Here is a 16,617-nt window from a genome sequence, read left to right on the forward strand (position 1 = left end):
AATAAATATATTAATAAATAAGAACTTTATAAGAACCTAATAATAAAGAGCTTAAAGAGGATAATAATAAATTAGAGGAAATTTAATAATATAAGAACTATATTAACGATATAAGTATAGTAATAGCTATAACCTTCTTAATTACTAAAAGTAGGAAAAGAGAAGTAAAGAGGGAAAGGGGGTAGTTATAAGGGTAGCCTATATACTAGTAGAGTTTCTGAAAAGTACACTTTAATACAATATGTTACTTCACAGTGAGTACTCAGACTTGTCTCATGACCGACAAACGTCAACAAATTGCAAATTACAGGTTGTAAAAAGCAAAAAGTTTAATGAAGACATGAGACGAACACTCTGCTTCGCGCTCTATTTGCGATAGATGCATACGATGCGTTGCAAGGGGTTTAAGTGCCAAAGGTGGATCCATCGCGTCTCGCGTCGGGCCGGCACCGGTTGACACGCGTTAATTAGCTTTGGGGGCAGTAAGGTAGAGACGAGTTCATTCCCTCGCCCCCTTTCCGGCGACGACATCAGCTTGCATGCATCGTTAACGCTCCATCTCATCCAACACGTGCTCCTCACTCCATCGGTCCCTACGTGCCAGTCCCGTAGCCAGCGGCCCACCATGGCGAACCTCTTGGACCTCCCGCCGGAAATCATCCAGCACATCTTCATGCTGCTGACGGCACCCTTGCACTCGCGCGGGGCTCACATCGAGAAGCCGCTCCTCAAGCTCCCGGGCTCCGCGAAGCGCGCATCAACCACGCTGGCGTCGCTGTGCCCTCAGCTCTGGCACCTCGGGAGGCGGTCATTCTTCACCGACATCTACATCGACTTCAACAGGGAAAGGTCCCATCTCGACCTCGACAATGACAAGATCGCGCAGCTGCTCATCATCATGGACCAGAGCCCGGAGGTCGCTTCCATGGCGAGGACGGTTTACTTTTGCATGCCCGCCTCCAGCCAAGACATGATGAGCCCTCTCACACCAGATGCCATACAAGCCTGCAACCGGACGGCCAAGAGGCTAAACATGCGGCCCCCGGCCGGCTGGCCCCGCCCGAGCCCGTCTGCCACCCGCTTCATGGCGGTTCTCGCCGTGCTCCAGATGACGAACCTCCAGCTGCTCGATGTGCAGGCCAGTGCCTGCTGCCGCCACCCCGAAACCTTTTTCTGGCAGTTTCCCTCGGCAGAAGAGACGGACATTCGCCTCAACAGCCTGCAGTACATCCGCTTCTTTTCCCTAAACGGGGAGCCCCGTAGGGTCCCGTTGGGTGAGGTGTACCGCCTCTTCAGTCTGGCCCCCAATCTCAACACCGTCCACCTGCAAAGGGTCAACGACATGGGCGACAAGTTCGATTGGAGCAATATCAGCAGGCTCGGCCTGACGGGGATCCACATCCACATGCCCCAGCTCGCCGCCATCATCAAGTCCTGCAAAGCGCTTCGCGAGTTCAGGTTCGACGACCAGGACAAGATCCACGGCATCAGCATCAAGGCCATCATCGACGCCCTGCGGGAACGGCACAAGGGCACCCTTGAGATACTCGATCTCGGCGACGACCACATCGGCCCCCGCAACACGAGCAACCTCATCGGCTCCCTGGTCGATTTCGAGGTGCTCGAGAAGGTCACCTTCGCACTCAAGGCCATGGGCAAGGGGTCCACGTCCGCGCTGCGAACGTTGCCGACGTCGCTCAAGGTGCTCCACGTCTCCAACTTCATCGAGAAGGAGGACGGCAAGGAGTTCAAGTGGCTGGGCCACGCGGTCAGGCGCGGGCTGTACCCGAATCTGGAGAGGGTGCTGTTCGACCACTTCACCTGCCCGCACGGGCCGGTGTGCAGCTACAGCATGCGCGGGGAGATTTCGCTGGACGTGATCGAGACGAGTCGGTCGGCGGAGAAGAAATGCGAGCAGGCGGATTCGGTGCGGTACTGCTTTACGAAGCTCCTCAACGCAGGCGTCAAGTGCAGACTCGAGGATTACGGGTACCTCGTAGAGCACTTCCGGAAGGGCGTTGAGCGCAAGGGAGGCTTGCCAGTTGAGGACTACCTGACGGACGAAGATTGGGATGAATCGTTCTCTGAGTGGGCGTTTGACGACGATATGGACTCGCTTTGGGACTCGGACATGGACGGGCCCATGGATGGTCTGAGTGACCTCGATTGGGATTCGGATAGTACGGACAGCCCGCAGAAGATCCGGAAAGAGGAATTGAAACGAAAGAAGAAGGAGAGAGACGCATGGCTCAGAACACCGGCTGCGAAATGGTTCTGGATTGGGGACGGTTATGAGGAGTTTTGATATTAATCGGCGCGGGCCACCGGAAGGAAATTTGGGAAAAAGTGTTATGAAGCGACATTGTTGTTTGTAAGATAGGAGAACGATCTATAAGCTTGGTATGAACAAGTAGTGGTATTGACATGGGGTTGAGGACGAGAAATGGGCTCGAGGCTTGGCGAGCAGCGGCGTCTTATGTACGTGGCCAAGAATAAGCTTTTCCGTGGCTGAAGACCTTGAGAACCCATCTCTGGCACTCGCAGCGTGGATCACGCGGGCGATGCCGTTAACTTTACTGTGGGCTTGAAACTTCCTTAATACAAGCTTGGTGCAAGAGCTACAATTGGTGTGTTTACTTCAGCGGTTTGAAGGCGCCAGTTCACGCGAGAGGGAGCTGCCTTCTATCTCGAACCTGTTTCCTATTTCTCATTCAGTTTAGGTAGGCAGAGATGCTGGACGGAACATCTGTCCCTGATAGTCAAAATCCAAGTCATGAGACATGTTCACTGGCGAACCAAGTTGGACATGGGCCTCGACCAATATGCACAAACGTCCTGACCTGACCAGAAGCAGGATCACCTTCATATTCACGTCCAGAATAGCCTGGAAAATACTCAATATGTACACGAACAAAACCCTCATCGCCCCCTTTTCCCCACGACCACCGCAAACAGCACCACAACCACTTACTGAAGGGCCTGAACAACCGCAGTGTATGCGGGCTTGGGGTTGAAGTTGGCATCGAACAAGAGCGGGTTGTTCTGCGCCCTCCAGCTGTCGGGGTCACGCACACCCCAGACCTAAATCAGGAATTTGTCAACATCAGGCCTCTCAAGAATAAACATGATCATAAAGGGGGCAAACTCACGGTAATACCAACACACTGGCTAACCTGCAAACACGCCTTGGTCACCGCCGAGTAATCAGCCGCGCTGGCGCCGACGATGTCGAGCTCCGTGATGGCGACCTCCTTGACGCCGCTGCCGGCGAGGGTCTGCAGCGCGCCGAGGGCGTTGGCGCCCTGGTTCGCCTGCAGGTGCGCCTGCGAGCCGATGCCGTCGATGGGGATGCCCTGGGCGATCCACTCCTTGACCTTGCGCGCCATGGCCTGCGTCTTGGCGTAGCTGGCCTGGTCGAGGTTGTAGTCGTTGATGTACAGCTTGGCGGCCGGGTCGGCGGCGCGGGCGGCGCGGAAGGCGATGCCGACGAAGTCCTCGCCGAGGACCTGCGAGAAGACGGAGGAGCGGAGGGAGCCGTCCTCGTTGAAGATTTCGTTGACGACGTCCTGTGGGTGTCATGATGGTTAGTTGGCTTGTGAGGCCCCGAGATAGTTGATGAGTATAACTGTGAAAGACAGAACGCACCCAGTGCAGGATCTTGCCCTTGTATCGCCCCATGATGGTGCTAATGTGGTTCTGAATGACCGCGGTCAAGGCATTGCGGTCGCGGACGTTGTTGACCCAGCCCGCGAGCTGCGAATGCCAGACGAGGGTGTGGCCGCGGATCTTCTTGTTGTTCTGCGTAGCAAAGTTGACGAGGTAGTCGGCGCCGGCCCAGTTGAACTGGCCCTGGCTGGGCTCGATCTGGTCCCACTTCATCGAGTTCTCGGGGGTGACCTGGCCGAAGTTGGCCTTGATGATGTCGGCGTTTTTGCCCGAGGTCAGACGGCCCTGGTCGCTGCAGGTGCCAAAGTACTGCTTGCCTTTGGCCTTGATGAGGGCGTCGATGCTCTGGGCGGCCTGGCGCTCCTCGAGGGGCGCGGCGAGGGCTGAGAGGGGCGCCAGGAGGCAGACGACGGAGGCGGAGAACTTCATGACGGGCTTTTCTTGATGTGAACGACAGACTTGAGTTGAGACGGATGAGGCTTGGCTGCCGAGGGGATGAAAAGTTACGTTGAATTATCAGGGCCGGCAACTTTATAGGCCGTCAAGTGGTTCTATTTGCTACACACTTATTTGAGACTAGCGGAAGATTGATGGCCGAGAATGCTCCCCGGGACCAAGCAGGTTCGAGATGAAAGGACCAGCTCGCCATGGCGGATAATTGTCGATTCTCCACAGTAGAGGGTAGGGCTTCGTTGAGATGCCCTTTCTGGAAGATGTTGCGACCTGAATCCGTTGCGGGGTTCTCAATTGAACTGTGGTGGCCCGAACTAGACTGGATGCCATATTAAGTCCATTTAGAGCGTGACCAAATCATGGCCAGCGTAGGAAGAGCGTTCTTGGCGCGGGGAAGAAGCCACAGAACCAGCGGCTGAATGCACTCCATGCCAGGGCCGCAGAGGGATTCTGGTATTAGCCACGAGGCGATGGCATCTAAGCATATTCAATCCCGGAGTCCCGGTCGGTCATGCGGCGGAGTGACGCCACCTCAAATAGATTGCATAACCTCATCTAGAGCGGCTGACAGTGAGGCGATGGAGTAGCATCCGAGGCTTGCGAGACCCGAGTTTTGCGAGCCTCTGGTTTTCCCATGCCAACCCCCGCCAAATGCAACCCTGGCGAGTGCCGGATGATACCCTGGATAATTTACCCAAAGCCGGGGCGCTTACTTGCGGAATGTCTTTTCGTCGAGGCAACATGGACGGGGTTGGTGCTGCTCGATGACACGCATCTCTCTCTGTGCTCGGGAGCGAGATGGATCGAACGGCAACTGACTTTGTGTCCTCAGGCAGCTTGAACTTGCAGAAAGCGGGCTATTGCGTGTATCCGCGTTGAGGATCGTACTGCGCTCCAAAAAATAAGCTAGACATGATCCTTGGCCGCTGGGGAGCAGTGTGCCCCCCGGTCGATGGGATGGAGTTGGCCGCTGCAATCCCTAGATTTGACGTGGCAGTGGGGAGTCGTGTTCCACTTGACAGATGCCATAGACAGACCCCTCTAAACACCCAATTGATGGATAAACTCCAATGTACCCTGTCTGTCATCGGCTCGTGGTAAGGTAGTGGTCATGCTTTGGAATATCGGGTCCGAAACCGCCGTAGTGGAAGTTGTATTGATGTGAGAGCCAGCACCGCATTCAACCGGTAGCGCTGGCGATGAGGTCTCCAACCAGATGCTTCACAGGCTCAAATACTTCGTCATCATCGCCGGGAGGCATAAACACCTTGACTCGCCCCTCAGACAACACGAACCCACCGCAGGCAATCTTGGTGACTCTCACACCAGGGTGGAAGAGATTCAATGCCAGGTGTTTGTCCAAATAAGCGCCGATTGCTTCGATAAAGGGCTGCTGTTGCTCTTTCTTGCCCTCCTCTCTCCAAGCCCAGCCCTCGTCAGATTTGCCGCCTGCGAGCCTCTTCCGCTTCCTTTCATCGTCTTCGTAGCCTTGCGCGGACGCCTTTCGCTTGCTACCCGCTGCCTTGCCAAGAGCCCTTCCTTCTTTGGTGAACCGTTCAAGCTCGTCTGATGGGATGATGATGTCGATAGCCTTGAGGCCAAGGGGTTCCGGGTCCTGCTTGTCCTCACCTTCGGCGGACTCGGGAGGGGGAATGTAAAAGCCCAGCGTCAGAACCATGTCTTTGGCAAGGGGCCCTTTCGACGGAAGACCTGCGTCCTGGATCCACCTCTCCCAGGCCCCAGTAAGGCTCTTTGTGCCCAGACTCATCGGGCTGATGCGACAGTCAAAGGTGCCGGCCAGGAAGTCGGTGATGATTGTCTTCAGAGGCGCGGGCATGCGCAGGAGCAGCAGCGGGAGATGCAGAAAGTGTCGGTCATCCGTAGACGTAGTGCCGTTGAGCAACCCGGGTATCTCGATCTTATCGTTGGACTGCAATCCGTTCGGCGGGTCTGGAGTCGTGTTCGTCAACAAGGGCAGTAGCACAGCTGTGCATAGCGCATTCTCGTATCGCATTTCAAACACCAAGACCCTCTTCTTGCCTTGGCTTCCTCCCTCGACGGAATCGCTGCCAAAATCTCGGTTCAGGTCTCGACTCAGGTCTGCGTCGACATCTTCGGCGCCGCCAAGGAGCGCATCGACACCGACCCAGCGGATACCGACCTTCTCAAGCGGACCAGCGCGCCCCAGGGAGCTGTCGTTTCCTTCGAGACCGACTTGTACTCCTCTGACCACATCTCCAACGAGGGTGTCGCGCAGTCGCTGGGAAATTGTCTGCAGTCGGGGGTAGTTAAGAGCATTTGCGCCAACGTAGAGGGGCGAGGCGCGATGTGTAGAGAAGGTGGTGTTGAAGAATGGCGGCGGGGGTTCGCGGTCCTCAAGGGACGAAGGCGTCTGCCGGTCGGGTTCGGGTTCGACGTCTGGCTCTGCCGCTTGCTTGCGGCGGCGGGGAGGCATCTTGCGATGGGATCACAATCGACCACGGAGTGGAGGAGGGCGGCTGCGACGAGCTATCCGCAGTGCTGGATGTGGTCGCTGGAGCGCTGAATGAGGATGCTTGACGCGTCGAAACGGAAGTATCCAGCGAGGGTAAACGTATGTCTCGGATGAATCGAGATCTGCAGGTGAAATTACGCGTGAAAAGGGTGTTTCTGGGTCGATATCTGGGTATTTGTCGTCGTTTCTTGGGTCTTGCGATCAAGACGGTTGTCGCGGGGTGCGAGGAGGAAGTTGCGACTGGCGGCGGGGAGTGGTGCCAGGTGCGATCTGCCAGGCGAGCAGGTGTCAATTCGCTGTCGCAACCTTACCGAACTTAGTAGGCGCCCACGGAAGGTACCTTCTTTCCTGTAGCTGCCGTAGGCGCCGTTGCCGGAATACTTCAACCAAAGTCCATTTCGACTGGAATCAAGTTCCGACAATCAACAGTGTACCAATTACAATCCGTGTCTATTCGAGAAATGGTGCCTCTTTGCGCATTACTCCTTTCATCGCATCTGGGTTTCCTCCCATCACTTGCGCCTTCCAGTGATCGAGTCCTGTCCGTCTTGGGATAGTCCTTGTTTCTATTTACGCCGCATTCAACCGGCCCATCGGCGGCTCGGCCGGTCATGCATTGACAACACTGAACGGAGCGGACGGTGGATCCGTCGGACGCGGTCCCAAAGTCTTCCAATTGACGCGGGGAACCTCATGCATCACGAGAATAAATCGCGCTGTTGACTCACTCACAGCCATGGAAAGCCTCGGCTGTTGTGCACATTGTTTTGACATGAGTTCAATGTTTGTATTTTTCCTGTTGGCCAGACCACAGCCAGAGCCAGCTGAAACTTGGCCGTGACTGCAGCTTCCTTCCTCGTTTTTCTCTTGAGTTTCCAAACCCGATTCCTCCGCGTAGATTTACATGAAAGTAGATGTGCCATATTGCGCCAAGATGATGCTGCTACTGCTGATGATGACCTGTATGCAAGATTCCCAAAAACTCGTGTGATGCCGCCGATGACGCATTCTAAGATGACCGCCGATGCAAATGACTCCAAAATCGCTCAAACACCCATATCCGTTTGTATTTACACACGCAAGTCGTCTATGCGCCGACGCAGAAGCCAAAGGAACCGTCAAACAGGTCCGCCTGGAAGCCCGGTTCCTCTCTCATGGACATGAGGTCGTCGATGGTGGGAACGGTATTGGAAGAATAGAACCTGAGAAGGTTCTCCATGTCTTCGTCGGTGAGGTCGCACATCTCGCCCCAGTCGTAGGCGTTGCTGACCTTTGTCATCCTAATATCAATCGCTGTTAGCATGACGAGACATGAATGTTGAGAATCTTTGAGTGTAACTCACCAGCCCATGCGCTTGGGACTTTCCTCTGGGGTGGGGGCAATCTTGCGCAGCTTGCCTCTGAGGGTGCCAATGGCCTCAATGGCATTTCCAGCATTCTTGGGGAGCTGCTTGGCGACAAAGCGTCGGATGATGGCAGCTAACCTCGGGCCCTTGCCATTGGTGCTGACCATGATCTGGAGGGGGCCGTCGCGGTGGACGCTGCCAAAGTAGAAGTCGCATTCGGGAGGGACATCGGCAATGTTTGCGGGTATTCTCCTCTCCTTGCACAGCTTCCAGATGGTTGTAGAGGCGGCAGGGTCGTCAATGGCAACGAGAACCATGTCGGCGCCATCGAGGTCGGTTGGCTCGAAGAGACGGTCGACATGTGTGACCTCGCCGCGAGCAACGCGATGAGCGACCTCGGGGTTGAAGCCAGAGGCGGGACAGACGACGGTGACATTGGCGTCTGCATTGAGGCAGTTGAGGATTCGACCGGCGGCAACCTGAGGTGGAAGAGGAAATTAGCATCGCAAACAACCTTAGGAGTTGTGATTGGGGCGCATCGCAAGCGCAGCCACATACCTCGCCGCCTCCAACGACCAAAACCTTCTTTCCCTTGATCTGCCAGGCCAGGATAAGACTGCCACCGCCCTCGACGTCGGGAAACTTTTTGGATTTGTCGGCCATGGTGTGTATGTGCGTGTGTGGTGTGTAGGAGAGAGGTAGAGAGAAGGAGGGGGTGATTTACGCGCACGTAGTACGTGTGTGCGAGAGAGAGAAGAATGTAAAGTGTGTATGTGTGTAAAAGGTGATGAGTATTCTGCAACGAGGATAGAGAATTGTCAATGACGAACGTGGAAGAGCTTTTCTAGAGATGGCGCGCTTTCAAAGGCCGAGGCGACGGGTAGCGATAAAGCAGTCCGATAAGGCTGGGCCCCACTTAAGGAACAGCAATGGAAGCCCGACGGTGGAGGGGGAAGACCACCTCAACCACCTGGAGGGAGTCACCCGTCACGATGCTACAGGGGAGCGGCGGGAACGGCAGCGGTCGGGTGCAGTGGTCCAGTGGTCCAGTGGTCGAGTGGAGGTGCAGGACGGACTGCAGGTGCAGCAGATGGAAGGAGGGACAGCGCACAGGCCAGGGTGTGTCGCAGAAGACGTCGACCATCCTCTGTACAAGGGAAACACAGCAAAAAAGATACTTGCCAACTCACCGCCTTTTCGCAGGCTGCTTTTGTACCTGCGTTGAACCCATTCCGACCAGTCGACTCCAGGCTATCGGCACGGAAGCGCTCCGCCATTCCACAGCGTCCCCCCTGAGGTCACCGCAGTGCAGTGTGTCTTCCTTGTACTTGTAGGTGCCCCCTGTTGGTGGATCTCATCTTTGCCTTAGCCTTGCCCGGCTGCTGCCCTTCTCATGTTGTCGTTGGTGTATCCGTAGCTTTCTTCTTAGCCACTTACACAGTAGCGCATCTTCATCTTCTGTAGCTCTTTAGCGTCCAGGAGTCTGCACTCCGCGAACCCCATGCCGTTCCTTTTTGTCTTCCCCGCCGCCATGACCGCTGAATGCATCGTTGGCAGGCGGACAGAGCACACAGGGCGAGGGGGAACCATCCATATAATTGGAGGTACGTACCTTATCTACGGATAAATCGTAGGAGAGGGAGGGGTTCGGCAAGTACTTTTCCCTGCAAAATACTACTGCATCTACTTTACAAGGTCCTGGTCTAAGCAGTACGTACCCCCCTCCTTGCATCGTGACCGCTCAATGCCCAGTCATCAAGTCTCCAGCTCTGCCCCCAACCAACTGCACTGCACCTGGAGAGCCACTCAGCACTGGCAGGCTGCCCAAAGACCCCCTTCCCCCCCCCCCCAGCAGGGAAAGTGCCTGACGAGCACGGGAACCTGGAACTGGAACCAACTGCGGCTGTCACCTCTCTACTACCTGACCTTACTCTACAAGTTAAGTTACCTTACAAGTTACCTTACGCTGCGACACCGACGAGGTCCCAGCAGGAACCACCAAGGGACCACAACGAACCACTCCTCTTCCTCCGTCATCTGCATTCGCTCTGCATTCGCATCCTGCAACAAACAGCACATCGTGTGCTGTGTTGTGCTGTGCTGTGCTTTTGCTTTACTCTTGCTCTATTCTGCCTCGCTTGCCTGCACAACCTACGGATAGGTACCTTACGTGCCTACCTACGAATACCTACCTACCTTACGCTGCACAGCACACACCGCGGATACTCGGACCCCCTCCTCGTCTCGTCTCGTCTCGTCTCGCCTCGTCCTGGCCATCGTCACCTCCTCAACCTCGTCTCCCCCCTCACCGTCTTCCCGACCTCGTTTCTTTGTTTGTTTATCCTACCCGCCTTTGTCGCCGGAAACCCCTCCCTCCTCGACCTGGATGGTCGCGTGAGCTCCCCTCTCTTCCACCATGTCCGGCCGCAAGCTGGGAGGCGGTCGCATCTTGGGCAGCGGGAAAGGCCTTGCCCCTCCCACGCCTCCTGCAGTCCACGGTCGTGGCCATCAGCGAACGCCGAGTCCTTTTGCTCCCTCCGAAAGCACCCTGTCGCTCAACTCCTCCTCGGCATCGCCGCCAGTCTCGAGTCCACTCCCCGACTATTCCCAAGACCTGACGTCAAACATCAGCGTTGGCGGCCCCTCCAGGTCCTCCGCCACGAGCTCAAAGCTGGTTTGCCCAATATGCGACGAGGAAATGGTCAGTCATCTCTCCTTCGCGATGCCTCTCGGCGCACTGCTAATCTCTCCATACAGTTGACGCTGCTTCAACTAAACAGGTGACCATTGCCGCCCGTCTTGCGACTCTGACCCTAGTCTCTGACACTCCTCAGACACATCGACGACAACCACCAAGAGCTTCCCGAGGTCGAACAGGATGAAGTCAGGACCTGGTTCGACAAGCAGGTCCTCAAGGCCAAAAAGTTCCAGCCGCTTTCCATAATCAACCAAAAGCTCAGAGGCCTCGATGTCTTCGAATCCAACGAGTCCCTGCCCATTGCCCCGCCCACCACCGCCAGACTCGTCGAGGGCCCGATCGATCCGGACGAGCTCATCACCCGATCGCATTGGCAGCGACAGACAAGCAACGACCGATGCACCGACCCGACATGCGCAAAGGGCCTGGGCGCTGTTAACGGCAGCATCAACTGCAGGAAATGCGGCAGGCTGTTCTGCGAGGAGCACACCATGTACCAGATGAGGCTGGCGAGGTCCGCCCAGCACGACCCCGTGCGGGGGTATTGGGTTAGGGTGTGCGAGACGTGCTACAAGTCGAGGGACGGCTACAATGACCACAATGGCGTGTTAATCGACCACACGTCGGCTTTTGCGGAAATGCGCCGAAAGAGGGTGGAGAGGCAGAATCTCGAGGTGGCCAGACTGGAGAAGCGTTTAACGAAGCTTACGCAGCTGCTTGCGAATGCCCCCGAAGACGTCACGACCAACAGCAACAACCTGCTGGCCCCAGTAGCGACGCTGACGGGCCAGAAAAACCAGAGGAAATTATTGGAGCAGTCGGTGGTTACCTGGGAGGACGACGCCTCTGTCACACAATGCCCCTTCTGCCAGCAAGAGTTTGGATCATGGACATTTAGGCGCCACCATTGTCGAATATGCGGGCGGGTGGTTTGCGCCGACCCATTGACGGGCTGTTCGAGCGAAGTGGGATTGAGCGTAGCGAATCGTGAGTCTTGCGCATCGGCGTCACTCCGAGAATCGCGCCTAACAGTACCAGCCACGAACCCGGCGACGGAGAAGCCCCCGACCACGGCTCAGCCTGGCCAGCTGAGTGTCGATGTGCGAATGTGCCGCGATTGCAACCACACCATCTTTTCAAAACGTGATTTTGCCGCTACCATTATGCATAAACCCCCGGATCAGCGCGCCTACGAGACACTTCGCCAGTTTGAGCGCGGCATCCGGCAGCTCATGCCTATTTTCCAACGCACACTGCTAGCACTGCAACCAGAAAGCGAGGATGGGTCTGAGGCACCAAAGCCTCCACCAACTCACGCCCAGATCCAAGAGGCCTCCAAGATTCGCAAACGACTCACCGATGCCTTTACCAAGTACGATACGGCGGCGCGCCGTTTACGCGACATGAAGACGAAATCCAAGACACAGCTGCGCTTGCAACAAGCCGTATACGCAGCCGCATCTACTTTCCTGCATACCCACATGCTCACCCTCAAGTCCGTCCCTCAGATCCTCCGCTCCCGGTCGTCGCATTCCTCGCGGCTGCTCGCTCTTCAGGGCAGCGCCAACGGCTCCTCGTCATCGTTGCACCTCTCGCCCCTCCGGAACGGAGAACTCGCAGAATCCGAGACGGCGAGCCAGGCCAGCGAGACCAGCACCGCGGTATCGCAGCTGGAGACGGAGGAGAAGGAGGCCCGCGAGCGCCTCATTGTGCTTGAGGAGCAAAAGTTCATGGTGCAGCAGATGGTGGACTCGGCGCGCGGGGCGAGGCGCTTCGAAGAGGTCAGCGCCCTCACTCGTAACGTGGAGGAGCTCGACAGGGAGATTGAAAAGGCCAAGAAGCTCGTGGGAGGAGTCGAGCAGCGGTGGGAGGGGCTGTACGCGTCCGGTATCACGCGGTGAAAAAGACAGCCCGTAATATGTCCCGAGGACGTAATATATGAACAGACAGATCTTGCCGGAATCGTATCCAAAGCAGCATTGCACGGCGTTCGGGGAAGGGAGCTTTTTTATCAAGCAGGATTTAGGATGGCGCATCAAAGCAAAGCATTTGTAGGCTCAGCTCGCACTGCGTGCGCACACTCACACACTTCACAGGTTGCTCCGTTCAAGGCCATCAAATTTTGAAATCGTATGAAGTTCCAATCATCAGATATCCACCCGTGCAGCCATACAATAATGCCAAACAGCCTGCCAACGCCCTCTCTTTTTCCCCTAGAAAAAAGCACTGGGTTTTATGCCTTCCTCCTCTTTGTAGTATATAAAAAACAAACATCAATAAACGGGCCGGTCCGTGGTCCCCTTTTCTCCTACTTCAAAAAAAGGGGGCTTCTCCGACGGGGTATGACACCAACACAACGAACATCTAGAACATCATCGCAGCAGCTTCATTAATGCACCACGCCCTCGACGCCGCCGAGAAACCTCCTGACCCGGTCGACTTCCAACTCGCCCTTTTCGCTCTCCACCGCGCGGAGGAGACCATCCACAACGGCGTCAACCTGGTCCTCAGGCACGCCGGTGCTGATGGCCACCACGCGGCGGTACTTGATCTCGACGTCCTTGCTTCGCCCCTTGAGCGCGGCGGCCATCTTGCGCGTGACGTCGCGTCGCGCCGAGACGGCGCTTAGCCTTGCCTTCAGAACCGCCGCCGAGGGCAGCATGGCGGCCTCCTCGCCGTTGTCGGCCGTCTCCAGCGCCGCGCCCAGTTCCGTCTCCCACGACGACGAGAGGGCGTCGGTGCGGCCTGCCCGGTTCTGCTCCTGCATCAGGCGGACCTGTTCCTCCTCGCGGGCATGTCTGAGGTTCGAGATCTTTTGGCGGGCGAGTTGTTGCTTCTTCAGCGTCGCCTGCATGGCTTCGAGGTTTCGCCTTGCCTCGCCCAGCTGTGCTGATGTGGTGCGGAGTGTTGAGTGCAGGGACTCGATGACGGCCTGCTTCGTCTTGATTTCGTTCTGGAAGGTGGAGCTTGCTTCGCTAAGAAGATGTGTGATGGCTAGGGGGGCGGTCAGTGGGAAAATCTCGTACTGGAAACTGGGTGTTTACTCACAAGAAACAATATCATCGCTGCTCTCTTTTGCGCGCTCGCTGCTTGCAGCACGGTTCTTCTCAGTGTCTCCATTCAGCTCGGCACCATTGGTCATGTTGTTGCCCTCATCTGCAGCCTCGACTCCGATACCAAAGTCCACGGGCCGGAGACCGGCACGGTTGGCAATGTTGCCGTCTGCGCCGACCTCGAGGAGCTGCGAGATGATGCTGCGGTTGCCTATCCTTGCCGCAATGTTGAGAGCCGTATCACCGGCGTGGTCTTGGGCGTTGACAATCTCAGTCATGAAGCGTGCGATGCCCATCTTCGGTTGCGACTGCGGTTGGGACTGGGAACTGGCTGGTGCACTGCTTCCGTTGCCATTGGTCGCCGCTTGACCGTTGGGCACGCTGCCTTGCCTTACCACCCACTCCAAAAGGCTTTCCAAATAATACCGACTGGCCGCGTTCCTACCCTTGACGGCGCTAGTCATGGCAATATGGTGCAGAACAGTGCGTCCCTTGCTATCGCGGACTTCAATGGTGCTTCCGAGCACATCCAGTAGATCAGGGAAGGAGCCGAGATCCATCGAGTTTGTAACTACACAAGCTCTCACCAAGGCAGTCTCTCCCGAGGCATTGACACGAAAGGGGCTGGCGCCGGCAGCGATGAGCGCGCGCAAGAGAGGCATACGCGATAACGTAGCAGCCCAGTGAAGGGCTGTGTGGCTTTGCTGGTCAATGGGCATATCTAGCTCAATAGGCGCCAATGAGCGAAGCATCTCATGCTTGGACTGATCCGAAGCCGCAGAGTCCATGAACAGGCTCATCAACATGCTCCTTTTGTGTTCGGCGTCCGGAGACATCTCAAAGGGTAGCGGTGTGAGTGGGCTGTGGCCATCATGTGCAGGCACATTCGCTTGAGAGTAGATGAAGGACTCATTAGGCTCCGTAGGAGATCCAGGGAAGGCGCCCTGGTACATTTCCATCGAGTTGTTGTAGCCGCCGAAGCTCTCGGCGGGGGTCATGGTGACTCTTTGGCGCTTGCGAGGTGGCTCCGGACCGTCAAACTGTTGGCTGGTCTGTTGAGTGGAGTACGCCGAGTCGACGTGCTGGCCGTAGTCCGAGGCATAACTCTGCTGGGAGTTGCCGGGGAAGTCGTCGCCGTTCTGCATGGAGCTCTGGCGGCTGAAGCTGGGTGCTTTCGTGGGTCCATTGCGACCCCTAGGTCCGGGAGAGTCGAATCGTGCCTTGCTAATAGCAGCGACAGCGTGAGACGCAGTGGTGGAGATGTTCTTGAAGAAGGTGCCGTTGATGCCAGTCATGCCGTTGGACCTTGCCTCGTTTCCGGCGTTGTACAGACGTTTCCTCTGGGCAGCCATGGCCTGTTCCTTGGTTGGGGTGTTGAAGTCTCCTCGGCCGGCAACACCACCATCTTGTCCCATATCATATGTCAACAGCGGACGGAGAACCTCCTCGACGCCGTACTGGCGGCAGACTTCGACACCGCGCTCGAACTTGATCCATGTGCCCTGGTATTTTCCGTAGCCTCCTTGGACCTTCTCGTGCTCGCCAATCTGGATCTCCTTTTCGAGGATCTTTGTGCGTTTTCCCTTGTCGACGCCGGCAACCTTGAGAATCTGGGTCGCATTGAGCCAACTGTCTTGCCGCCTGCGCATGACTGCGACACCGTTGACCTCCATCTCGTATACATCGACGCCCGAGTAGACGGCCTATATGTGTCATGTCAATGCGAATGCCCCAAAGGCAGGTAGGTGTGCCAGGGTAGCACGAATGCGAGCCGACTTCACTCACGCTATAGATCTGGGGGGCTTCATTGGCGAGCCTGGCGTCGGCATAGCCGCGGTAGCCGCCCTGGCTCTGCTGGCTCATGGTAAAAGACTGTTGCGACGAAGGTTGGGACTGTGATGCTGAAGGCATCATGGCGGTGGGAGTTGGTTTCCCGGGGTAGTCGTGTGGTTGCGCAGCCGAAAAGGAGGAGTCGCGGGGAAGATGGAAGGAATGTAAAGTGGGTTGACTAGCTGTGACGGTGGTCGAAGACATGTGCCGCTGGCACTAGGGCATTGGAGGCGGGAGCTGCGACGGAAGGCGATGCGATCAAGAGGGGGTTCGGAAGGGAGGCAGAGGTGGTGGGCGAGGATGGTCGATCACTCAGCGGCGGCGGCTGTGGCTTTCCAGATATGGAGGAAGCAGGGTCGCGGGATGAGATAGTTGTGGTTGCGACAGCTTTGGGGGTCGACAAGAGTCGGATTGTGAATGCGTGCAGCCGGCCGGGGCTTTCTTGGTGTGCGTGGATGGGCAGACGAGCGTTTTGTCGGATCGCTTTGCGCGGCGGCTCGGTGCTTTGGCAGCTTTGTGCGATGCTGATGCGGCAACGCAAGCAACTTGAGTGGTGGAAGGATGACAGGCGATGGTTGGGGGGATACGCCAAAGGGAAACCAATGTACTACTGAACAACGGTTGAGAGTAATAGTCGGAATGGCGTAAATGGTAAATGGCGTAGGGCGGATAGGCGCTTCATATGCCGTCAAGGGTTGGGTGGTCGTCTCAAAGGGGGTCTAGACCGGAATCCGAGAGTGGTGGTTCAGGTGCTGGGGGGAGAGACCGAGAGAGGAGAGGAGAGAGACGGAGAATAAGAGGATTGGCAGTGCAAAAGTGCGAAGTTGGTATTCGCAACAGAAACGACACGCCGGCAGAGTTCACAGTACAGAGTACAGAGTATCGGTAGGGTATTCGGCAGAAAGCTGAATTATCGGACTGGAGGTGGATATCAGGTATTCGCAGATGGTCCTGTCGCCCAGCCGTCGTCCGGGGACCGAAAATGAGGAAAAGGTCCGCAGCGGGTTCCCGAAATGGAATTTCAATTAAAAGTGGTGGACGTGTCGATTCGCGGTTTTCGCGAAAAAGGGCGTGTCG

General features: G+C 56.5%; 6 protein-coding genes across 6 annotated transcripts; 2 read left to right on the forward strand and 4 right to left on the reverse strand.

Moving 5' to 3' along the window:
• Window positions 1-625: 625 nt before the first annotated feature.
• On the forward strand, window positions 626-2,305 carry COL26b_005497 (uncharacterized protein; the record flags this gene model as incomplete). The annotated part of the gene is made up of 1 exon (XM_053178341.1): window positions 626-2,305. One exon carries the CDS (start codon window positions 626-628, stop codon window positions 2,303-2,305), a length of 1,680 nt encoding a protein of 559 aa, XP_053037743.1.
• Window positions 2,306-2,967: 662 nt separating this feature from the next.
• Window positions 2,968-4,095, reverse strand: COL26b_005498 (uncharacterized protein; the record flags this gene model as incomplete). The annotated part of the gene is made up of 3 exons (XM_053178342.1): window positions 2,968-3,081; window positions 3,150-3,566; window positions 3,646-4,095. 3 exons carry the CDS (start codon window positions 4,093-4,095, stop codon window positions 2,968-2,970), a joined length of 981 nt encoding a protein of 326 aa, XP_053037744.1.
• A 1,204-nt stretch (window positions 4,096-5,299) lies between these two features.
• COL26b_005499 (uncharacterized protein) lies at window positions 5,300-6,574 on the reverse strand (the record flags this gene model as incomplete). The annotated part of the gene is made up of 1 exon (XM_053178343.1): window positions 5,300-6,574. One exon carries the CDS (start codon window positions 6,572-6,574, stop codon window positions 5,300-5,302), a length of 1,275 nt encoding a protein of 424 aa, XP_053037745.1.
• Window positions 6,575-7,700: 1,126 nt separating this feature from the next.
• Window positions 7,701-8,622, reverse strand: COL26b_005500 (uncharacterized protein; the record flags this gene model as incomplete). Its single annotated transcript, XM_053178344.1, has 3 exons — window positions 7,701-7,893; window positions 7,957-8,438; window positions 8,518-8,622. 3 exons carry the CDS (start codon window positions 8,620-8,622, stop codon window positions 7,701-7,703), a joined length of 780 nt encoding a protein of 259 aa, XP_053037746.1.
• Window positions 8,623-10,375: 1,753 nt separating this feature from the next.
• On the forward strand, window positions 10,376-12,558 carry COL26b_005501 (uncharacterized protein; the record flags this gene model as incomplete). Its single annotated transcript, XM_053178345.1, has 3 exons — window positions 10,376-10,660; window positions 10,777-11,644; window positions 11,690-12,558. The coding sequence occupies 3 exons, from the start codon at window positions 10,376-10,378 to the stop codon at window positions 12,556-12,558; spliced, it is 2,022 nt and encodes a 673-aa protein (XP_053037747.1).
• A 488-nt stretch (window positions 12,559-13,046) lies between these two features.
• On the reverse strand, window positions 13,047-15,621 carry COL26b_005502 (uncharacterized protein; the record flags this gene model as incomplete). The annotated part of the gene is made up of 3 exons (XM_053178346.1): window positions 13,047-13,651; window positions 13,706-15,413; window positions 15,496-15,621. The coding sequence occupies 3 exons, from the start codon at window positions 15,619-15,621 to the stop codon at window positions 13,047-13,049; spliced, it is 2,439 nt and encodes an 812-aa protein (XP_053037748.1).
• Window positions 15,622-16,617: the final 996 nt, after the last annotated feature.

Source organism: Colletotrichum chrysophilum (assembly GCF_026319265.1).
Source record: "Colletotrichum chrysophilum strain AFK26 chromosome Unknown scaffold_37, whole genome shotgun sequence".
Taxonomy (NCBI): domain Eukaryota; kingdom Fungi; phylum Ascomycota; class Sordariomycetes; order Glomerellales; family Glomerellaceae; genus Colletotrichum; species Colletotrichum chrysophilum.